Genomic DNA, 24904 nt, shown 5'->3' with positions numbered 1-24904 from the left:
TTCATTTAAATCACAATAAATGTACTTAATTGGCACCCAGGTGCAGCTCCCTGTTGGAATGATGACCGTGATGATCCCCTGTCCCACCCAGCCATGTACATGGAGTGTTGTTACTCACATCGCTGACGATGTCTCTGGAGGCCTTGGCTGCCACAATTGGGATGGCATCGCTTCGCAAGTCGTAGCCTTTTTTCTTTGCTTCTTCATTGGCAAGTTTATACAGAGTCTACAGAAAGCAAGTCAAGGTTAAAGCAAGAGGCTTGAGAGCAACCATTTGGAGATTTTCAAGTGACATACCATATCATTTTAAAAAGGACAGGTTCCGTAAACAATTTAAAATCCTAGCAATATTGAAAGTAAATAAGTCATCTTACCAAAATAACTAAATAGCATTAGAAACAAATTAGATATATCAATGGATAATAACATTGATATATAATCTAGTAATATAGATCGATGGATAAAACATCAATCTGTACATATTTTTAAATGAAAAAGAAATTACAGAGTATGTTTAATTTATTTGTTTATAATATATACTTATATACTTTTACTCATTTCTTTATTACTTAACATTTTTTTATAATCATGTAATATTTTATCATTTTTAGAAAAAAATTGAAGTAGAATTTAAAAAGTAGATAACTTGACCATCATCACAAATTTTATTCTAAATTTTAGCTGTATCATGTTAGTAACACATGCACCTATGACATTGCATTTTACTTAAAAAAAACACACAATAATCAGTGTTGTTAATGGAGAACACTGCTTTTCATGCCTGAGGCTTTCTTTCTATAAAAGGAGCTCAATTATTTTATCTCTGGCCTTACTCCTTTCCCGGGTGCCTTTACTCTCTGCCCCTGGAGAGCTGTAGTGATTTACTGATTTATCTGACTGTAGGGCTGGGATAACTGGGTATGCCCAGCTCAGCCCTAAGCTGTTCCCTCTAGGAACAAGCTCAGTGCCCTCCTCCATGTCTCTGGGCTCTAAGCGGGACCTCACCCTGAGTGGGGTGGAGCTGATTGTCCTGCTACAGGGTGGCCTGCGCCTGGATGAGGAACCCAATTCCTCGGTTCAGTGAGCAGACTGCCTCTCCTACAAATGTGTCCTTGGGTCTAACTTTAGTAGTAACAAAGGTGAGATTTTAGTTTCATTTCTACTCTTTAGTTTTCCTTCTCAATTTTACTGAGGATCCAGGTGGGGAAGAGGTGCATATTAGCAGAGCTCCCTTAACACATTGCCAGATTTAGCAAATAAAAAGATAGCATGACCAGTTGAACTTGAATTTCAGATAAGCAACAAATAATATTTTAGAATAAATATTGAGCCAGTGTTTTGTCTGGCTATCCTACCTCTAGCAATATCAAACATACTGCTTAGTCCTACTAACTCACACTAGCAGTGGCCATATGCTGAAAAGGTAATGTGACTTCAGTTTGCCCGTGGAGTCCTATAGCAACCCAGATCTGAACCGTCGGATGGGCTGAGTGTTCATCTCTGGAGCCACATGTACCATAATAGCCGAGCACCTCTATAAAAGTAAGTGCAGCAACAAAATAAGTGTCGCACCACAGAACTTTGCTCCTACCTCACTGTAGTTGAGTTGGTTCTGCTTTGCCAACATGATCTCCGGGGTGTCAGGCATTATATGAATTTGAGTCTTGTCTTTGTCCCAGGCCTCTGTATATAAACGCTATCAAAGAAGATATTGATGGAAAACCATTTAAAACAAGAATTACAAATTGTCAACTTACAACAAGATTATTATTGATCTAATTAAGAAAAATAAACTGGACTGGAATATAAGATATTCAGTTGGAGGTTTGAGTTTTAATGCTGATTATCAAAGTGTAAAATGGGAATAACAGAAATCATTTAGAGGCTTTTAAGTATGCAATTTAGGAGATAAATGTGACCCCACACTTTCATGGATAATACAACTCCACTAGTGATTAAAGTATAATAACATCTTTTACATCCTGAAGAAGCGTGGTAGCTGAGGCTCACCTTGTTCATGGTGATGGCGTTGTTCTTTGCCAGCACCTGTTCCAGGGAGTCAGTCACGCTGGTGAATTTCTGCTTGTCTGGAGGCTGCCGGTAGATGTTGTCACTCAGGATCTCTGCAGCTCTCTTGCACTTGACCACATCCAGAGACCCGATGGGGACCCAGCCAATGCCTCTCATCCACTGGAGATCTGACTTGTACATATTCTGGGAAGAGGAAAAAGGCAGAAATTCTTCACTAAGACCAAAAGATTTAGGGTAAAGATGCAAATGGATTCAGTAATAAAGTGCCATTCTGGTTGTTAATTGTTTTTCACAGAAAACAAGCTCACTGTATTAAGCAGACAAAAAGAGAAACTATGTTCAAAAATGACCCCCAAAACTGTCGCCTATCCATAAAAAAAGTGGTCAAATATTTCAGGTTGGTAGGAGAGAAGTGAATCCAAACTAATATCTTCTGTGAGTCAATTCGGTGAATGCTATTGCAATGTTGCAATGTCCATGTACACAGGAAAAGAGTGCCAACCAGAGTAAATAAATGTTAGTCCTCATCAAATCAAATAGTCTGCACCTACTAAAAGCCGTATTTTAAGAATATTGATGACTTGTTTAAATGTCAGTAATGCAATATTAAGTGAAATAATAGCACATAAATTATGTAGATATATTGTCTGGATAAATTATAAAAGCAGGAGTGGGCTTTTTCAATGGTTGGATTATGCTGGATTATTATTGCCTTCTGTGTATTTTTTCTTATATTTCAAAATATCTGTAATGCTCTTTTAAAAAAAGAGAGAGAAGTTAAAATATAATGATGATTTAGAATCCCTGAAGCCCAGGGCAGAAGTTGGACAGTTGTCACAGTATCCAAGATTCAGGGCAATAAGGGACCATTTCATTGGTCCAGGGCCCAGTCTATTCCCTACCAAGTTCTCAGGAAGGGAAGCATTAACTTTTTTCCAGAGTCATCTTTTCATATTTTTATTTCTCACTTTACTTTAAATCATTTTTTCCCTGCTAAAAATTTTTGTAAAGAGCAACGAACTCATAGATACAGAGAATAGACAGGGGAGGAAGGGTTGGGAACTGGGTGAAAAAGGTGAAGAGATTGAGAAGTACAGATTGGTAGCTACAAAATAGTCACAGGTATATAAACTACAACATAGGGAATATACTCAATAATATTGTAATAACTATGTACGGTGCCAGGTGGGTACTGGAAATATCAGGGAAAGACTATAAAGTATATGATTGCTTAATAACTAGGTTGTACACCAGAAACCAATACAAAATAATATTAATGTAAACTGTAATTGAAAAAATAAATAAAAGTATTTATTTTAAAAATTGTGTGTACCCATTACATATTCATAACTATATCACAACAAAAGGATTGGACCTTTGCCCGATTCATTAGAAGGATTTTACCTGTAACAACAATGAAGTAGAAAAATAGACTGATCCTTTGCAGTCTAGACAAGAAGCCTATTGGAATTGTCCTGTGCTGACTAGTTGTTGCCCCTAAATAACAACAGGAGGAATGAAAACAATAATATTTATACCTCTGGAGGGCCTTTTAATGTCCAAATCTTCCACATTATCAAGACTGTGTCACAGTGTGAGGGAGGCGATCATGAAAAGAGGCTCAACAGATTGGAAGAATGCAAGTTATCTGTCACTGCTGTCACTCCATGGAGTGCATGAGCCATTTTAACTGCCTTTCTTTTTGGAAAGAATTTCAAAACACAAGGTTCTGTATGTCGAAAACTACCCAACAGATGTGAGAGTTTTCACAGGTGGGCTATCCCGTTTCTAGGAACAGCCCATTAATGTATAATTATTATTAATTAGTTTTATTCTCCAAAGTCCTCTAATGTTTAATGATTCCTTCAAACGTTTATAAAATAGGTGCTGCAGGAAATGTGCTCCTCACACCCGGGTTGAGATGGTGCACCTGCTTCTCTTAGGTCCAGCTTCTGTCACTGCCATGTGACCCCTCCACAAAGAGCCAGGCCAGGAGGAGAAAGTGTCACTGAAATGATCCCATAGCTTCCAGGCTCAGTGACTATTTTTTAATTTCATAAGAATAACATTTAGTGGCGTAGCAGGCATGAGTATTCCATCAATTACAACGCCATTTGTTTTGTAAGGAGAGCTAAAAACCAATTTCAGGGAAATTAAAAAAAAAAAAAGTGTTGTTGCCCCCTTAAAAGAATAAAAGAAAATGTCTCCCTCTGGTGGACCCTGAATTCTAACATTGCTTATTTCCGGTTTTACTTTTATAAGATCAAATCCAGTTTATAAACTCACCTCCTTATAAATCCTATTAACATATTCACAATAAAGCCATAAAACTATAGACTGATTCAGATATCAAATGTCACTAAAAAAAATCATAGTTTGATAGGCCATCGATTGTATCCAAAGAATAATTTTTGTATAGTTTGTTTCTGCACACAGCTCTGTTATGATGGTGTACTCACGTCGCTCTGGATTTCATAGGCCTGCCGAGCGTGGATGACGTCGTTCTGGTCGGGCAGGCACGTCCACTGGTGCAGGTAGTTCTTGTAGTCCACGTCGCTGACCAAGGTCTGGCACTTCTTGGCCAGGACCACCCCCAGCATGTCCACGGGGCTGCTGTACCTGGTCTTCGACTTCTCAAAGTCCTTCTTGTACTCCCTGTCACTCTGGATCTTGGCCACATGCATGGACCACATCATTTTGGGGTCGTCCTTGATGTCCCGGGCTCCAATGTGGTGGCCAAGCTGCTTGCGGTAACCATCTTTGTATTTGTACTGAGATGAAAATGGACAAATCAGGTTTTTATGGTAAACCCTTAGAGGCCCCAAGACTGTACAAAATCATCTTGCTTACATTTCAGTTGTAAGTTGACTTTTGTTAATAAACACTAACTCAAGCCAGTATCCTGACCTTTACCCTAGAACAGTGATGGGCAACCTTTTGAGCTTGGTGTGTCAAACTTCTCCAAAAAACTGAGCATAACTCGGGTAGTGTGTCACTTTGAGGAAAAAACATTATTTGGCAAATGTTTCATCCTCGGCATGCGGCCGCTGTCATCAGAAATGGCTACGCGTGTCAGTGCTGACACGCATGTCATAGGTTCGCCATCACTGCCCTAGAAGTTTACAGAGGCAGTTCAATAGATGTAATCAGCATAATTGCAGTGTATGCCCTAAATCTGTGGTCGGCAAACTGCGGCTCGCGATCCACATGCGGCTCTTTGGCCCCTTGAGTGTGGCTCTTCCACAAAATACCACGGCCTGGGTGAGTCTATTTTGAAGAAGTGGCGTTAGAAGTTGAAGTTTAAAAAATTTGGCTCTCAAAAGAAATTTCAATCGTTGTACTGTTGATATTTGGCTCTGTTGACTAATGAGTTTGCCGACCACTACCCTAAATCACTTATAGCCTGGTAATAAGAAATAGTTCTGGAGGCAAGATGTGCACACAGTAGGGAGAGATTACCTGTGGAAGTGGGGGAGGGGCCATTTGAACCTTGGAGAAATGGATTTTATGCACTAGCAGCATGTCAGGAAAGAGATGCACTTGGTGACATGGTATGTTTAATGACCAATGACATGACTGTCTGGTTACTACAAGGGTAGTACTCTAGGTCAAGGGCTATCTGCAGCAGCAACTAGGAGAATTTATTATTTCATAATGGATCCATGCACTCTTTGGTGATGGCAAATGTATGGCATCACTTTGAAAACTGATTATTCTAGTAAAGTTGTAGCAGGCCAACTGGGTAGAGTGTGCTCCTAACAAGGGCCAAAAATGTTTTTATTAGTCTATGTTCAATGGTTTTATCCTGAAATCTGAGCCAATTATCTAAAATATATGCTTCTAGTCTTAAATAAAGCTGAGAAAGTATAGATGAGTCAGCAGGAGGCAATATGGTACAGTGAAAAGGAATGAGGTTGTCTGGAGTTTCAACTCCGTCATCCACTAAGCGTTTAACTTTAGACGAGTTGCTTAAGCAATCCACAAAATGGGGATAATGACAATAGCGTTTATCATCCTAGGGTAATTATGAACAGTAAGTAAAATAATAAATGAAAAGCTCTTAGCAGAGTTGTCAATACTTTGGGTTGTTATTATGATTTCATTATTTATTATTATTGGCATAAATCCATTTGTAGGGCAAGTCCAAGATACACCAACTAAAGTGAGTCACTCACATGGTTTTCCAATAGAAAGGACCATGTGTTACCATATTCCTGAATTTGGGCCTGTATTTTTAGAGCAGTGTCCTGTTCCTCAAGAATTCCCTGAAGCACCAGGAAAGGATGCTGATTTTATTCTGAGAAGTGTGAGCTACAGAGCCAGGTGCTGGTTCTGATCAACTGCCTTCTTTTCGTAATCCCGTAAGAGTGAGTTGTAAGGCAAGCATCACATGCACTTTAAAAATATTGTATGTTAAAATGTTACATAAAGCCAAACCCAATTCTCACTGAGAGAACTTATGTTTTTGACTTATGCTTCCTATAAGCACTGTGATAATTTTTACATAAGCATTTCCAAGCCTGCAGCTACACTCTGACCATTTCCACATGGATGCCTCTTCTTGGTGGACCAGAGTTAACTATGTCCTAAGGTTACAAACTCCTTTCATGAACATCACATTTTTCATTTCCCTCAAAATTAGGTTTTTTAAAATCCCCACACAAACACATCAGGGTGTATTTTCAAAAGGGCTAGGAACGTTCTTTGTAAAGATTTAGTTCAGTGAAAATGTCACTTCTGATGGGTCAGATACTTGGATAAAACAGACTACTCACATCGCTGGCAATGTCCCTGGAGGCCTTGGCTGCCACGATCGGGATGGCGTCGACTCGCAAGTCATAGCCTTTCTTCTTTGCCTCTTCATTGGCGAGTTTATACAGACTCTAAATTTGGGCAAAAATAAAAATAAAAAATCAGTTGGATGTTGACACTCATATCAAAAAACTGATGGGGGAATTGAAATAATTCACTATGTTCTACCCAGGTAGGTACCTATAATAACCTTACTTTTGAGAGATCTAAGCCTTCTGCATTTTTAGCTTTTGGTAACAATGAAGAGCTAGTTATATAAGCACTAAAATTATAGGTTGCCCACCCCCAGAATAAAATGACTTAAGATGGCAGCTAACCTATCTAAATTCTTTAAATTATATTTTGCAGAAGAGTAATATACTGTTTATTTACACTGTCAAAGAAACACCATTTTTTTTTGCTGGCAGTACAAAGCTCAGAAAAATAACTAATATATTCTCAGACAGAGTCTTAGAGCCACAAACACCTCCACAGGCTTAAACACAGAGGTTCAATATAAGAAGAGATTGCAGAGAGATAAATGTCAATCTTTGAACTGAGATTTAAATTGCCAACTATGTACATGCAGGAGAGGGGAAACTCAGCCTAAGCCCATGTAAGATGTCTTAGGGTTTCAGTCGATCCCAAATTCCCTGTGCACGGCAGGGACACAGCTGCCAGCGTGCCCTGAGACACACGGTGCAGAGATGGAGGTCAAATGTCTAAAAGAGGAAATAGGACATCAACTGTAGTCTACACTGATCATTCCTCACTTGCAGAATTTTGTTTGTTCTGAGAGTCATGTTCTAGCAGAGATGTCATGTGAGCAATGCCCAGGCACTTGGGACGTTTGGATTAGACGAGAACCTGGGGTGAGGTGGCAGGGGAGGTACCATAGTTGCTACTGGCCTCTCCATGGAGTTGGCACAGATTGGTTCTGCATAGCCTCAGAGGACTATGTGTGTCTGCAGAGAGAAATCTTTGAGTCGATACATCAGAAGCACCTTCTAATGGAATTTTCCAGAACAAATGGGTTGACTTATGAGATAAACTTCTTTTCACTGAGAACACTTAAGCAAAAGCAGGATGACAACCTACCAGGCGGGGACTCCAGAACTGGGAGAGGCTGACCTCTCAGCCTAAACATAGGTGCTTCTGTGATGGTACATGGCCCTATGCTCACAGAAAGTGAAAAGAAAATGGGCTTGCTAATATGTACACTGCCAGGTCCTCTCTGCCTCTGTTTCTCTCTTTCTCTGTGTTACTTGGTACTACGACTATGATTTTTGTCCTTGACTCAAAAATCTTAAATTTTGATCCTAAACTATAATTTAGGAAAAATATATTACATAGGGAAATATGTTTAGCACAGCTATACAGCACAAGGATGAAATAAGTGTATATTTGGTCTATTGCTAATTCCATAACTTAAAAAATTAATAAAATGAAAAGGTCTAATTAATCTTATGGTTATTGCTTGAATCATTAGTTCTTATAATTTGTACTTCCTAAAATGTAATGTGTATTACTTGAAGTTTGATGTTTAGGATGGTGACTGAGAAATGCAAGAGTTGCTATTCACATGGAGCAAAAAGAGATTCTTTATAAAGTTGTCCTTTAGTATTACATCCCTGAGGAATAGATGAATTGAAGTAAGAAACAGCATGCAAATGTTACGGAATTAGCATCTGCTCCCACCTCACTGTAGTTGATTTTGTTCATTCTTGCCAACGTAATTTCTGGGGTGTCCGGCATGATGTGGATCTGGGTCTTGTCTTTGTCCCAGGCTTCTGTGTATAAACGCTACCAAAGAAAATACTAAATGTCATCAGGGGGGAAAGTCAGTGTATAATTAGTAGGAATTTCAGGACCATAAGAACTTTATAAATAAACATAACAAAAGGCTATGCATTTTTTACATTATGTATTTTACATATATTTCTCAAGTGAAGTAATCAGCTCATAGTAAAATAGATATTTCTAATAATATGAAATACAATTTAACAAAAAGAAATTGAGAATATCTTTTATGCAAAGATGATTTCCATAAAGATATGCCATTTTATAAAAAAACCATAAAACAATTATTAAATATTAGAAATAATATATCAGATTGATATTTTAGATAGATAGATATCTTTTGTTGCTCAATGCTCTCTTTCTTTCTTTCCTTGACTATGCTTTTTTCTTTAATTCAGCTTTAGAAGTCCTACCTTGATTCCCTGAATTTTGAAGCCTCACCTTGTTCATGGTGATGGCATTGTTCTTGGCCAACACTTGTTCCAGAGAATCAGTCACACTGGTAAATCTAAATTGGTCTGGATGCTGGCGATAGATTTTATCACTCAAAATTTCAGTTGCCTTTTTGCATTTTTCCACATCCAAAGAGCCAATGGGAACCCAGCCGATGCCTCTCATCCACTGAAGATCTGACTTGTACATATTCTGTTGACACAAATAGTCAATAAATGTTTATCTTCATTGGGAAAAGTTTTCATCTAAAGGATATGAAATAAAGTAAGAGCATTCTTGAAAATATAGTAGACAATATTTCTTTTTGGTCTGGAGAGTTAAACAATTAACACAAGGGAAAAAGAGATGCTATTCCCTCCTTTGCAGGGGGTGGTGAATTTGGTGCCACCTATTGCTACCTTCTCCAAGGAGTGTGAGTTCACTGATTTCCCACCTTCGCATGTCTTTATGATCCTCAAGTACTCACGTCGCTCTGGATTTCATAGGCCTGCCGAGCGTGGATGACGTCGTTCTGGTCGGGCAGGCACGTCCACTGGTGCAGGTAGTTCTTGTAGTCCACATCGCTGACCAAGGTCTGGCACTTTTTGGCCAGGACCACCCCCAGCATGTCCACGGGGCTGCTGTACTTGGTCTTCGACTTCTCAAAGTCCTTCTTGTACTCCCTGTCACTCTGGATCTTGGCCACATGCATGGACCACATCATCTTGGGGTCATCCTTGATGTTCCGAGCTCCAATGTGGTGGCCGAGCTGCTTACGATAGCCTTCTTTGTACTTGAACTAGAAGAAGAAAAAAATGCTGATAGTCACCTATTTTAACTTAAGTATAAAGCAATTACTAAGGCCACATTTTTCTATTCTTTAAAAGATAATGATTTGACCTAACTACAGAAATATGCATCTTGTAAACCATTTGGAAAATAAAGCATATATATGTATACAACAAATAAAATAAAAACGAAGACATTATTCTGCCATTCTGTGATAACCACTGAAAAATACTGCTTTTTGTGGTGTGCGAGTATATGTGTGTGTGTGAGAGAGAATAAGATTAAAATAGGAATCATACTGTACATGGGTTTGTGCTTGCTTTTTCAATTATCATATAAGGATTTCTCTGCATCATTAAATATTCTCTATAAATATGAATTTTAATGGTAACAGACATTATACTGGTATATATTAATACTTTTAACCCTTCTGTGATTGTTGAACACTTATATTTGAGTTCTGATAGTTACTTTCCATATTTTGGAAATAAATAAAAAATATTTTGAGCAAATTTATGTTTTAAAGAAAATAAATATCCATAGCCAACCACTGGATACAGAGCCAAATATATGGTCCATATGAATGGCTGGACTTGGAATAAAATAATGTGTCCCATTTATTCAGCCCTTATATGTTCATTGGTTCATAGGGCATGGGTTAGGTGTTGAAGGAATCCTACAGAGAGTGTGGTTATATATAAGAATACATCACGTGGAAAAGCCAAAAGGATGTCTGAACTATAGTCAAATACCCAATGCTTTTATTCAGCAGGAAATAAACAATATTTTGAAATGCATGTTGCTATGAATTCAGACATAACTAGGAATTAGCCTTTGTGTCAAGAATTTCATTACCATTATTTTAAACTATTTACTGAGAAAAAAAACTGTTAGTAAAAACTTTAACCTCATAGATTAATTGCTCTACCATGTATTCAGGAAAAAGAAATCTTTGAGCCAAAGCTAAGGCAAAGAACTTTTCAGGTGCACTTACTTCACTTGCAATGTCTCTGGAGGCCTTGGCCGCCCTGATGGGAATAGCATCTAGCCGCATATCATAGCCTTTCCTCTTGGCTTCTTCTAGGCCAAGTTTATATAGTTTCTGAAATAGAAATAAATCATCATAAGTTTGATTTATAAAGTGCAGTGTAAGGAAAATGTATCATGCACCATAATTATATTGCTTACCTCACTGTAATTTATTTTGTTTTGCTTAGCTAGTAAAACTTCAGGGGTGTCTGGCATAATGTGGATACTGGTTTTATCTTTATCCCAAGCTTCGGTATAGAGGCGCTAAAACAAACAAAAAAAAAGACAGGACTATTGCAAACCAGTAATGAATAGATACATACAACTAATCTGGTTCACCAGAGTACAGAGAGTCTGCTCTGTGAGCTGGTATTCGTGACACCTTCAGGTCCAGATGTCTCATGTCAGCAAAAGCATAACACTCACTTAAAAAAACACACTTTAATACAAAGCAAATAATTGAATATGATATTTCTTTTATAGAAACAGATTTCAGTGTTTACATTCACACACATGCAAACACACACACACACACACACACACACACACACACACACACACAATTAATACTCCTCCCAAGAAAAGAAAAAACTTACATGGTTCATAGTAACAGCATTGTTTTTTGCCAAAACCATCGGCATGGAGTCCATAAGGCTGGTAAACTTGAATTTATCTGGGTGTTGACGGTAAACATGCTCACTCAAAATCTGCATAGCTCTCTTGTTCTTCTCGTCCTCAAGAGAACCACTAGGTAACCAGCCAATGCCTTTTAGCCACTGAAGGTCGGCCTTGTACAAATTCTGAAATTGTAAGTGACAAATCACTAAACATAATAATATGCCCCTAAAATTATAGTATAGTATAGTATAGTATAGTATAGTATAATATACATTTCAATGCTTGAATTCATGATAAATTAAAAATTTTTGGTACGTCTTGTGAGTCAACAAAATATTCAAATTTGAAGCAATATTTTGAAAAACATTTTAAACAGCAGCATATATAGAAAGATCCATCTCTTCTGGGTCAGCACTGTAGAGGCTTCTACCAAAACATTTGGGACTTTGCTGGCTCTTTCTTTGTGGGATAATATTTGGGTGCCTGGATAGAGTGTAGGCATTAGTTCAGGGAAGTTTTATAAACTCGACTCCCTTCACTTTGGGGGAACTTGATACTTAGGAAAGCATATGTGGTGTTTTGTTAGCGAAGGAAAATCTTAGACTCACATCACTCTGGAGGTCATAGGCCTGCCGAGCGTGGATGACGTCGTTCTGGTCGGGCAGGCACGTCCACTGGTGCAGGTAGTTCTTGTAGTCCACGTCACTGACCAAGGTCTGGCATTTCTTGGCCAGCACCACTCCCAGCATGTCCACGGGGCTGCTGTACCTGGTCTTCGACTTCTCAAAGTCCTTCTTGTACTCCCTGTCACTCTGGATCTTGGCCACATGCATGGACCACATCATCTTGGGGTCGTCTTTAATGTTTCGGGCTCCAATGTGGTGGCCAAGCTGCTTGCGAAAGCCTTCCTTGTACTTGTACTAAAGGGAAAAAAAAAGTCTCATTTTTTTAGAGATTAACTTATATTGCCACCTTTGTGGCAAATTACAAGCACAGTAACTCCAAATATTTCACTAAGCCTAAAGAGCCACAGATATACGTTCTTTTGATAGGAAAGATTAAAGGCTAAATCCAGTTCAAACTTCATGCATAATAAATGAATCCTTGAGCTATCTTCATCCCACACTGCATCTCGAATCATTTCACTCTGTTTTAATTGGTTACTCGTTGAAAGATTTTGTTCAATTTAAATTGAAGTTGAGACTGCTTGGAAATGACACACTGCAATCAAATCAATATAATTGGGATAAAGTCTTACTTCACTGGCAATTTCTCGGGATGCTTTCGCTGCTTTGACTGATATGGCATCAAGGGGCAGATCGTAGCCTTTTTTCTTCAGCTCCTCATAACCCATTCGGTAGAGTTTCTGTCAAAAGATGAAGATCACTTTGGCAAATAAACAACGGAAGCCTAATGAATCCAATGTGCTAAATCTTTTAAGAGTCCATGGGAATAGTATCTGTGCTCTAGAATACTCAAATGCAATGGGAAATTATGCCCATGGATGGCTAATGATGCTGTTTTAAACTTCAAAGCTCTTCAATTACCTAGATCAACAAAATCAAATGCCAGCTCCTTTCAAATGCGTATGAGAATGATGCAGAAGTAAATTGGTAGAGAAATGAAATTAAATACCATTTAGGTGCTGTTTTCCAATTAACTTAAAGTGTTTCATTAGAAGTTTTTGTTAGAAAAGAGCAATATATGAGAATATCATTTAATGCTTTTTCATCTAACACCTCTAGTGGGGCAAAAATCATGCCTAGTAAGTTGTCTCTTCTGTGTAGCTACAGCATTGGGATACACTAGTAGCATCTATTTCACAGTATAAGGTCATCCAGCATAGGATTACATCTGTAGGTATGAAACAAAGTCCTTCATAATTTTTAAATGTAAGAGTTTTTGAAGGAACTTTAAATATTGAATTTGAAAAGCTTAAGTGAAATGATGTGTTTCTTCAGTTCTGTTACATAATTGAGAATGCCATTTAATGCACTTTATCCAGAAACCAGATTGTTTAAAATGCCTATTGATCTTGGATTTGTGTTTATGTATATACTAGAGGCCTCATGCATGGACTCGTGCACTGGTGGGTCCCTTGGCCTGGCCTGAGGGGATCAGGCTGAAATGGGCTCTCCAACATCCCCAAAGGGTCCAGGATTGCGAGAGGGCACAGGCCAGGCCGAGGGACCCCACTGGTGCACGAATCCATGCACCGGGCCTCTAGTATGCATATAAGATCTTTGGTTAATCTCTTCCTGCCCTCCCCCTCCCCACTCTCCCCTCCCCTCTGAGATTCATCACTCTGTTCCATGATTCCATGCCTGTGGTTTCTGCTTCTGCGTTGAGCGTCTGCCCTCTGGCCAGTGTGCATCATAGCTACCGACGGTCAGCCGGTCACTTAGGCTTTTATGTATATAGATAGTTTTCTCTTTGTGGCATTTCTTTAACACTTTACATTGCTTCATATTAAAGTTTTTCTATTAGACTTTAGAATTTGTCTTTAACATATTTAATTTTTATGTCTAAAAACTTCAGGAGGTAATGCTATGTTGACAATAAAAATAAAAATGAAATTGTCCTGCATGAGTTTTTTATGCTCATTCATTTGCAATTTCATTGAATTTTGTGTGTGTTAGGCACTATACTAGTGAAGCACTGCAGATCCAATAGTAATTGTCTCTGTGCCCCCAAGGAGCTCCTATGGATGTGGGGAGAGTGTTATAAACCATTACATTATGACCATATATGTAATGATGGACTACAAAGAACAGACAGCACACATTCCCACTCTGCCTGAGATAGGGAGTACCAATTATGTTGATGTTCAAGCTAAAAGCCACTAAATGAGGAATCTAAGTCACATGTAGTTCATTAATGAAAATAATTCAGGCATTCAAAATAACTTCCAAGTAAATTTACTGCCTTAGAACCAATTAAAATGAACTTTCTGAAAACACATGCTGAATTGGAAACTCACATCACTTGTGTTGATTAAGTTTGCTTTAGCCAGAATAATGTCAGGTGTATCCGGCATGATGTGAACTTGAGTCTTGTCCTTGTCCCAAGCTTCTCTATAAAGTCTCTAAAATGAGAAATAAGAGTTTTTCAGTGGTGTTGTTAGATTAGTGAATGACATAGTTAACTTCAAACAAGATTACTGAATTCATCTGAATTAAGCCTTATGACTGATAGCATAAGCAGATAGCATATGCAGAAAACAGCTCCAGTATTTCTTGATTTATCTGGGACATAATTGCCTTTCAAAAGAGAGATTATGGATTACCTTTTCCAAGTTACAGATAACCTTGCCTATAAGAAGTCAACCCAAGTAATAGGAGCCTTTGCCAAGATCATCAAATGGAGCAGCAATTCCCATCTGTCAGACTGTAAAAGTCTCCCTCAGTGTTTCATTGGGAGACTACCCTTGCTTTCTCAAAAGATGACATAGTCCCAGTATGTCTAGAAATTATGGAGTCTCATTTCCTCTGTGGTTTATTATTTACTAGAGGCCTGGTGCATGAAATTCGTGCACGGGAGAGGGGGTGAGTGGTCCCTCAGCCTGGCCTGCACCCTCTCCAATCCAGGACCCCTCGAGGGATGTCTGAGTGCTGGTTTAGGCCCAATCTTGCAGTCGGACATCCCTCTCGCAATCCGGGACCGCGGCTCCTAACTGCTCACCTGCCTGCCTGCCTGATCGCCCCAACCACTTTGCCTGCCTGCCTGCTCGCCCCTATCCCCTCTGCCTGCCTGCCTGATGCCCCTAACTGCTCCCTTGCCTGCCTGGTTGCCCCTAACTGCTCTCGCTTGCCGGCCTGATCGCCCTCTAACTGTTCCCCCGCCAACCTGATTGCCCCCTAACTGCTCCCCTGCCGGCCTAATCACCCCTAACCTCCTCTGCCTTGGCCTCTGCCACTGTGGCTTTGTCTGGAAGACGTCCGGTCTAATTAACATATTACCCTTTTATTAGTATAGTTAGTCATACCCCATATTATTTGAGGGGGGGGGGGGCAGGATTCCCAAAAAGATTTTATATGAGAACTTATCAAAAAATCCTTGTACGTCCCAGAGCCATTCTCTGTGTCTTTCTTCACAGAAGATAAAGGGATCCAAACAAAAATCTTACTGATTTACTAAAACTAGGACGTTAACATTGTCAGAGAATATTTTTACATACTCATAAATTACAAAGTATAAAACAGTAATGACAGTGGAGAAACTTGGAGACACCATTTTAAACAAGTGATCAAAGTTTAAATATCAGTAAAGGGACAAATTGATGCAATGTATCTCCTGGTATAATGCATGGAGGAGGATACAACATGTGTTATCCTATAAAAATACTAAACTTGGATCTAATCTAAACCCAAATTAAGGGTGATTCTATAAAATAACTGGCTTGTGCTCTTCTCAGATTTCAAGGACTTGCAAAACAAATAGTGAGGAACAAGTCCATCTTCAAGAAGACTAAAGACGTGACAAGTGAATTCAATATGTGGATACTGAATCAGAAATTTTTAAAAATTTTGTCTAAAGAACATTAGTGGTGAAATTGAATAAATTCTGTAGACTAGTATTGTTTCAACATTAATTTCCTGATTTGGATCATTGCACTGTGGTTATGTTCTTTTGAATGTTCTTTTTTTCCAAGAAACACACAATGAAGTATTTAGTTATAGAGTGGCATGGTGAAGATGAAAGAAAGAGGAAAGGGAGAAAGCAAAAAAAAAGCATTTGTAAAATTATTTTATACTATTTTTGCAATTTTTCTGTATGCCTGAAATTATTTCAATATAAAAATTTTGAAAGTATCATTGATTCCTTGAACTTATGGATTTCCCTTTGAGGCACGCAGAATGGAGTGTGTGGGGTTGGCACTTTTCTCCTTCCTGAGCATGCTTACTCCAGTCCATATAACCCAGAGAAGCAAATTAAGACCTTCAGGGCAAGAACCAAGCAAGCCTGTGAATTTCCATATACATTTTTCCTGGTTCTGTGCTAACCTTTCTGATTAGGATCAGAGTTTCTCAACCTGAGCTATGAGTGTTGTATCCTGGATGATTCTTTGTAGGGGTGCGTTCGGAAAGGGGCATACATTCTGAGATGTTTGCAGCATATCTGTCTTCTATCCACTAGATGCCAGTAGCATGCCACCCTCAAATTGTCACAACCAAAAAGGTCTTTAGGTGTTGCCAAATGCCCCTGTGTGACAAAATTGTCCCTGGTTGAGAACCTTTAAGTTGGGCAGGATGTTTAATGGCATGTGTCACTTCTACTCCATGGAAAACAGAGAAAATGCTAATATTTGTTTATTCTGAGGTAGATGTATTGGTCTATTCAAAAGGAGAGACAGCAGGGCCCCTCTCCTGAGACCTGAGGGGAGTAATAGCTCGGCATTTCTGTAACCAGGGCACACTGTTGACAAGTCTGTCCTGAGGCATTGATGTTGATAAATTTCATGACCCAGGGTTTTTCTCTTGGCCACCTTATTAGCTCAGAGCTTGGTAAACAGGCCTGTTTCATGGAGAAAAAAGAAACTTGGATTCTAAGGGGGAAATATTTTCCATAACTTTGTTGCTTTATGAGCCAGGTAGTTGGATTAAAATTTCTATCATAAAAAAAAGCATGAACATTCATGATAAAGCTGACATGTCAGCATTTACTATAATTGCAAGAAATCTGTGAGATACCAAAATTGCAAGAAATCTGTGAGAGGTAGAATAGGAAGAGGGGAGCTACAGTTTATCAAATGTTTACTATAAGCTGATTATGAGCTTATATATATTATTTGAAAACTAATATGTCTAACATGTAAAATATATGGCATATTATATATATTTAGATTCTTCTAAGACCCAAATGGTTATTATTCTGTATTAATTTAAATTTTCTTACCAGTTCCAGAATCTCAGTGCACATAATTCAACTTACCATAATTTTCAGGGTTATACTTTAGAATTACTCTATCCTGCTATCTTTCCTTTATTTTATTCACTAACTGTTTATTGAGCACCTAGTATGTGCCAGCTACTGGTGTCAGTGCTGGAGAAGGAAGTTAAAGATGGAATATATATATATATATATATATATATATACACACACACACACACACACATATATATATATATTTTATGTATGATTCAGCTACACAAAATGCATTATAATTATCGGGAAGAAAATAAACTCTTTACAACATTTCCATTGTATCTGTTGTGTAAGGTACTGAGGCTATCTCTCTTATAGACTATACCCAATAACAGCACACAACAATAAAACCTGGGGTTTAAATGCACTCAAGTTTCAAAGAAAAAAAAGTACGTTTTGTAGTTTTCTCATTACACTTTGAATAAATGAACAAACAAGCTTTGGGGCACAAAAATTGATACCCATTTTTACACGATCCAGTGTGGGGTAGTTGCAAACTTTGGGGCACAAAAATTGATACCCATTTTTACACGATCCAGTGTGGGGTAGTTGATAATTCAAATGAAGCAACTAAAATATAAAACATTATGCTGTGTTGTGCTATCTGTGTGATGTGCTGCTGTTATATTGAACACCTACCAAGTATCAGGCACTATAAGTTATTTCATTTATTTCCAAAGAATTATACTCACATCACTCCTATTTTTGGCATTGGCCTTTGCCAGAACTACGTCCATGGCATCAGGAATGCTGGTGAACTTGTTTTTGTCTGCAGGCTGGCGATACTTCTTCTCACTGATGATTTCCGAGGCCCGCTTGTTCTTTTCTGCCTCCAAAGAACCCAGGGGACTCCATCCTATGCCTCTCAGCCACTCGAGGTCAGACTTATACAGATTCTGCGAAAAAACAAAGCAAGCCTCAAAATCCCATCCTCCTCTGGGCCCTTGACTCAAGTGAGTCTGTGCATTCACAAGCAGATCTGTTTTGGATATTCAGTAATAACTCCTCTTTCTAGTTTCTGTCTCTCTGCAACTAAATGGTCTCTCCTTTGAGATAGGAAGTCATATATAAACGATTAGATTTAATAGAAGCTGACCTCACTCTGTATTTCATAAACTTTTTTAGCTTGGATGACATCATTCTGGTCGGGCAGGCACGTCCACTGGTGCAGGTAGTTCTTGTAGTCCACGTCGCTGACCAAGGCCTGGCACTTCTTGGCCAGCACCACCCCCAGCATGTCCACGGGGCTGGTGTACTTGGTCTTCCACTTCTCAAAGTCCTTCTTGTACTCCCTGTCACTCTGCATTTTGGCTACGTTCATGGACAGCACAAGCTTTGGATCATCTTGCAGACTCCGGAATCCAATATGGTGGCCGAGTTGCTTGCGGTAGCCTTGTTTATATTTAAACTGAAATAAGAGGAAACAGTCCTTTTAGTAACATAAACAGAGGTCAAGTTCAGTTTGCTTTGGTTGTATGTTTGTTTTAGAAAACTGAAATGAGAGAAGGTATGCCTATGTTAATGTAGCAAGAAGTGTAAAAACTTAAGCAGAGACTTTCAAAGAAATGTAATGCAATTGAATATCCAGAAAGGTTGCAGTGAGAAATTAATTCCAATACATTGTGTATGCTGACTTTAGGGTAGTGTTTGATAAAGCACTTATGATATCCTTATGGAATAATGGGAAAGTATGGGCTGAATGGCAAAATTTAGGAAGATTCATGACTTGATGAATGACATGATAGTGTAGATTAATTAAGCACCAGGACTTTTAGTGACTCACCGTATGGTTATGTCATATAAATTTGTCCTGTTCAGGATCCATTTCTTAATGCACATATAGCTAAAAACAGCTAAATACGTTAGATTAGAAAAAAAAATTCTACATGATCTCAACATAGCGACAACGTGGATCAAAATGAACTACATAAATTTAAGAAAGTAAAAGTGAAATCCAGTATTTAGATTCAATTGGGAAAATCGCATTAGTACCAGATGACGATAACAACAATGATAATAGAGATAAGAGCAGCATTTATATTATACTAGATGCTGAGCGCATATTACGCCTTATGGAAGTAGGTTCTACTCTCTCTTGACACCCAGCTTCATGGTTATGTATATTAAAAATAATCAGGAGTTCAAGTTGACTCCAAGCTTTATGTGGGCAATCTGACAAAACTGCTTATAAAAAAGTAGCATCACAGATTCTGTAGAGACACAAAGGCAAGTCAGGAGCTCATTTACTCTTGTCTGACCTCCTGTAACAGGAAGACACCACCAAGGTTTAGGCACTCTATTTTGAGAGGGTTTTTTAAAAAAAACAGAGTAAATCACAAGTAGAATGATCAGGAGATTGAAGGAATTATAAAACTAAAATCAAAGGAGAATAAGTAAGAAACTTCAAATGTTTGAAGAGATATCAGGTGGAAGAGGAAATAAGCTACTTTGTGGTGTTTCTAGAACACAGAACTAGAGCTGATGGGTAACATAGTTAAGTTCCATGTAAGATAATGTGTAATAACAATTCCAGATGATCCAACAAGGAAATGGACACAAAAATTCTTATATTTTGCTAGTATTCACAGACTGGATGGTCACATGTTAGAGATGGAGAGAAGGTAAGGCATTGAGTGGGTAGATTGGATTAAATAACCTTTAAGTTATCTTCTAACTCTAAATTCTATGGTTTTAATTTATTAAGTATTTATAAAAATAGCTTTAATTTTCTTAAGTTTTATAGATACAGAACCACTTGAAACTGAAAGGAGATATAATCTCTACAATGTTGGCAAAGTTCACTTATAGTTAATTTAATTTTGGGGTAAGATTTCAAAAGTTCCTAACCATAGGTTCACCTGGAAAGAAAACAGGTACTACCAAATGTTGCATTGTTATAAAATCACTGATGCATTTCTTCAGTTCCTAAACTATCTTTACCTTATGGGGAGCACATAACATTAAATGAAAATGAGTTTATGTTCTGGGGAACATACAATCATCATTATCGCCATTATTGCTCTAGTTTCTTCACCTTATTGATTCATTTTCATGAGGTGTTGACCTTCAAGCCAGAAATTAGGTAATAATACATTATCTAATTAGGTTTCCAACACTTCTGGAGTGCCACAGATTAATTGAATTAGGGAGAATCTTATTTTATATTCCTAGAATTTATTGTTAGATTCTGTCTTTAGAAAGTCTTCCTCTCCAAACCAATTTCTTGTTTTGTCTGATTTTAAAGGTTTAGATTAAGAGGTTGTGCTTCCCTATGAAATTCTGGTAATTTACTCTCTACAGCCAAGGTCCTCTGATTTTTGTGTGATTAATTCTTGGGATTAACAAAATGAAGCACTAACAATAAAAATACATCCTTGTAGAAGTCAGAGTAGTACTTACATCACTAGCAATGTCTCTCGAAGATTTGGCCAGCTGTACAGAAATTGCGTCAACTGGGAGATCATAGCCTTTCTTCAGAGCTTCTTCCCATCCAAGTTTATAGAGTTTCTGAAAAATTAAAGAAATTATTTAATATTTAGTGTGTATTAAAACCCCAGCAGATTCCTGAAATTTACCTAGAGAATAAATAGAGATCTGGATAAACCTAACATCATCTACTTTCTCTCTAAATATAGGGACAAAAACAAAACAAGCTGTTTAATAGGGCACTGACTAAGCATCACATGGTCTGGCTTCAGTTTTTTTGGCTCTGAGAAACCCCTCCTCCCCAGGTATAAGTGAATATGATGTCTTCTGTTCACACACTTATGGGTATAGATCAGATATATCAGGTAACTTTCCTGTGCTATGTACTCATATTTTGAACACAGATGTTAAAATAATAAAAAAAAGTCAGGTGACAAAGTATTAATTATCTAAGTGATAAAACTAATAGATGTTGAAATGTCTTTTATAAGGTGCAATATATGAGTTAACCTTTCTGAGTCAAATTCATTGAATGGAAGCATGTGTGTGAAAACTGGATGATAATAAAAACAGCTGAAAGCCATCCAGCACTCTGTACCAGGCACTGTGCTGAGAGCCTTACGTGGAATTCCTCACTGGCCCTCACAGCAATTCAATGTCATAGGCACTTTTATGGTCCCAGTTTTAGGGATGAGGAAACTAAGGTTTAGATCCAATATTATACAACTTATACATAGCAAAACCAAAACTCATACCAGTTCTGTTTGATACAATATTTTCTTTCAATAATTATTTACTGATTTCCTCCTCTCTGCCAAACACAATAAGTACCGAGAAAAGCAAAACAGGTACAGCGCTTGCCTCCATGGAGCATACAGTCGTGACTGAAGCTCTTGCTTTTACCCACATTTTGCAACATCCCTAGGCTAGCCCGTTTGTGTCATTCATTTCCCATGCTTTAGCATTTATTTACATCAGTTACTTACCATTACTTCACTTAATAAGTTTAATTAATTTTGAGCCCACTTTTTAGAAACTTTACCTGACTGTATATTGCTTGATTCTGCTTGGCTTGTAAAATATCCGGTGTATCGGGCATCAAATGAATCTTGGTCTTATCTTTGTTCCAATCAACAGTGTATAAGTGCTGGGAAGTTAAAAAAAAAAAAGGCATTTGAAATTTGAATAACTTTTAGAACAAACCAGAAAGAAAAAGAAATGTAGCAGAGTATTTGAATGAAATGAAATTAATTTAGTAACTAAAGTAGCATATAATTCAGAGAAGACACCAAAACCAAACTCAGATTTTAAAACATAACCTTTTAAATGTTTTCTTCTATGATAAATAAAAAATACTTAAGATGTAATAATTTTAAAAATAATTTCCAACTTAATTAGAAGGGCAGGAGAAATAACAATAAGGGGTAGGCAGCAGAAGAAAATGGTGTAGGGGCGCGCTCTGGAACTGCCTGCCCTGCTCAGCAGCGGTGAACCAGAATCAAACATCCCAAACGAGAACCAGAGGCTGCTAGCCCCGCCCCACTCGGGACTGTATGGAAGGACGGCTGTTTCGTCTACCTTGTTCATGGTAAGCGCATTCTGCTTGGCAAGAACCATGTCCATGGAGTCAGTCAGCTTCTTAAACTGGAAAGTGCTAGGGTGCTGGCGGTACTTCTGGTCACTGGCATACTCAGTTGCTTTCTTGGCCTTCTCCACTTCTAGGGAACCCGCTGGACTCCAGCCAAGCCCTTTGTACCATTCGTTGTAGTCCTGCTTATATTCGTTCTATAAAGACAAGAGGCAGATCCACTTTACCTTACCAATTTAGACACAAGGTGTGGCATAGAAGACTGCGATCCCTCCCCATGCTAGCAATCCATCGCCCGGAAAGGAGAGAGCCTTACGTCACTCTGTATGTGATTCATATTCTTGCTCAGCTGGATGTTCATGGCATCTGGAAGGAGGATGTACTTGTGGATCAGGTGCTTATAGTTGGTGTTGGTGATGTTGGCTTGGGCATCCCTGGCGGCGGTGACACTGAGCATGTTGGGAGGGGTGTGGTAGCTGGTCTTCGTCTTCTCATAGTTTTTCTTGTACTCCCGATCAGATTGCATCTTAGCCACTTGCATGGAATGGACTAACTTGGGATCGTCCTCAAGACTGCGGAAACCAACCATTTTCCCCCTCTCCTTTTCATAGTTATATTTATATTTATACTGTGAAGAAAATTTGAACACTTATTCAGAGCAATTCAAATCATTCCAGTGTCAGCATTCTGTATTTCATAACAAGTAATACTTGTATGGAATTCTTCAGTTCACAAAACACATTTTTCACATTTATTTGTATAACTTGATCAACCCTACCTTTCCAGGTAGATAGCAAAGTTATTGCCCCCATTTTATGGATGAGTAAGCTAAGAGCCAGAGGTGAGGGACTTAGAAGGTCACTAAGGATTAGAAGCCATATTTTATGATGATACACCATACTGACTTCCACACATATTCTGCTCTTAGTGTTAAAGAGGTCTACAGTTGGTAAGAGAATATAGCAAAAGAGAGGAAAGGAGAGATGGAGAACAGCGATAGAGGAAAGAGAAAGTATAACTGGGGGGTGGCGAAGGAAAGAGTGCTCTGAAATGTGCTTCTCCCACTACCCCAAATCATTCAGTGCTCACTAGGAGTGGATTTCTATGACAAACAACCAAATGAAAGAACTGAGTTTCACAAAGCTTATATTAAGGCAGTGGTGCGCTGGCACACCAGCTCCCCAAGGGAAAAAACCCTAAGTTGTCGTCTTTGTCAATTTCTGTGATGTAAATACTCCCACTGTGGCTGATGTCAAACTACCAACAGTTTAATAACCGGTTTGCACAATTCCCGATTATTTAACAATCAGTTGTCATCAGCACACCACTTCATGAGACATCCTGTTAGGAAGACAGATCCTAAGAGGCAAGAACAGTACAAGTCTTTGGATTTCTACAGGCCATAGCCTTGGTGACTTAGGGATTTTTTTTTTTTCTTTCAGAAATACCAGAGAAAACAAAAGAGCAAAGCTAAGAGGCATTCACAGAATAGAATGAGGCTATTGTTAGCAGGCACATCCCCACCCCCCTATTCTATCCACTCAGTCTTTCCAGAACTGAGCCGTTATTATTTTGGTAGATTAGAACCCCCCAGCCAGGTGACTGCTCTCCTTCAGACTTACATCACTTGCAATATCTCTTGAGGCCTTGGCAGCTTTGATAGAAATGGCATCAGTTCTGAGATCGTAGCCTTTCTTTTTAGACTCTTCCATGGAAAGTTTGTAGAGTTTCTGCAAAGAGAGGCAAGGGAATAGTTTCCTTATAAATAGGAAAGCCTAGATTTATTTTTAAAAAGTAAACTAGCATTTTTTTTTTTTTGAACATAATGTTTTACTGGTGCATCAATGGCTAAATGTTCTCACAAATAACATAACTGTGTTTGGAAAAAAATCAATTACAAGCTAATACATATCTTCAAGAACCTACCAGAAAAAAAAGAAAAAGAAAAAAGAAACTACCAGAAAAAGTAAAAGTTCTCCATCTCTATTAAGTTATAAATATGCTTTTAAAAAATATGAGTGGGAGGGGGGTGATGAGGGATAAGGACACATATGTAATATCTTAATCAATAAAGAAAAAAAATAAAATAGAAAAAATTTAGATAGAAAAAAAATGTGAAAGCCCAGTAGATTCTTATTGATGCATTTTATCAAATAAGAGTCCAGGGATGACTACAAAACAGCCACATTCTTACATTAAAAAAAATTTCACTGTTTTGCAGTTGATATTTTTATTTATATAATTGTGTGGACTCTACAACCCAAGAAGAAGTCAGCAATTTCAAATCCCTATGTAATTCAAACAAAGAAAAGAAAAAAAAACCTGGCAGAATTAGAGGATTTCCTAGCAACTATGGTTAGGATGAGAAAGGAAGTGAAATAAATCACCCATGCATTTTCTGACATTAAGTGTTATACATTTCTTCTTATGAGGCTTGCCCTAATTCTTCAAAATGTTCATCTTCCCTTTCCATTT

At 38.2% G+C, this 24904-nt stretch overlaps 1 protein-coding gene across 1 annotated transcript in view; it reads right to left on the bottom strand.

Moving 5' to 3' along the window:
* NEB (nebulin) overlaps window positions 1-24904 on the bottom strand; it is a gene marked incomplete at its 5' end in the record, with an annotated part of 191460 nt that overhangs the window by 102242 nt on the left and 64314 nt on the right. The window contains 21 exons of the mRNA XM_079783149.1: window positions 119-226; window positions 1592-1696; window positions 2011-2214; window positions 4491-4802; window positions 6807-6914; window positions 8521-8625; window positions 9064-9267; window positions 9542-9853; window positions 10838-10945; window positions 11032-11136; window positions 11469-11672; window positions 12099-12410; window positions 12749-12856; window positions 14471-14575; window positions 18108-18311; window positions 18512-18823; window positions 20815-20922; window positions 21884-21988; window positions 22420-22626; window positions 22746-23057; window positions 24052-24159. Coding sequence (XP_079639275.1) covers window positions 119-226; window positions 1592-1696; window positions 2011-2214; window positions 4491-4802; window positions 6807-6914; window positions 8521-8625; window positions 9064-9267; window positions 9542-9853; window positions 10838-10945; window positions 11032-11136; window positions 11469-11672; window positions 12099-12410; window positions 12749-12856; window positions 14471-14575; window positions 18108-18311; window positions 18512-18823; window positions 20815-20922; window positions 21884-21988; window positions 22420-22626; window positions 22746-23057; window positions 24052-24159 — 3756 coding nt within the window. The remainder of the gene's footprint in view (window positions 1-118; window positions 227-1591; window positions 1697-2010; window positions 2215-4490; window positions 4803-6806; window positions 6915-8520; window positions 8626-9063; window positions 9268-9541; window positions 9854-10837; window positions 10946-11031; window positions 11137-11468; window positions 11673-12098; window positions 12411-12748; window positions 12857-14470; window positions 14576-18107; window positions 18312-18511; window positions 18824-20814; window positions 20923-21883; window positions 21989-22419; window positions 22627-22745; window positions 23058-24051; window positions 24160-24904) is intronic.

This window comes from Cnephaeus nilssonii (assembly GCF_951640355.1).
Source record: "Cnephaeus nilssonii genome assembly, chromosome: 10".
NCBI classification, from domain to species: domain Eukaryota; kingdom Metazoa; phylum Chordata; class Mammalia; order Chiroptera; family Vespertilionidae; genus Cnephaeus; species Cnephaeus nilssonii.
This window is presented reverse-complemented; position numbering and strand designations above follow the sequence as displayed.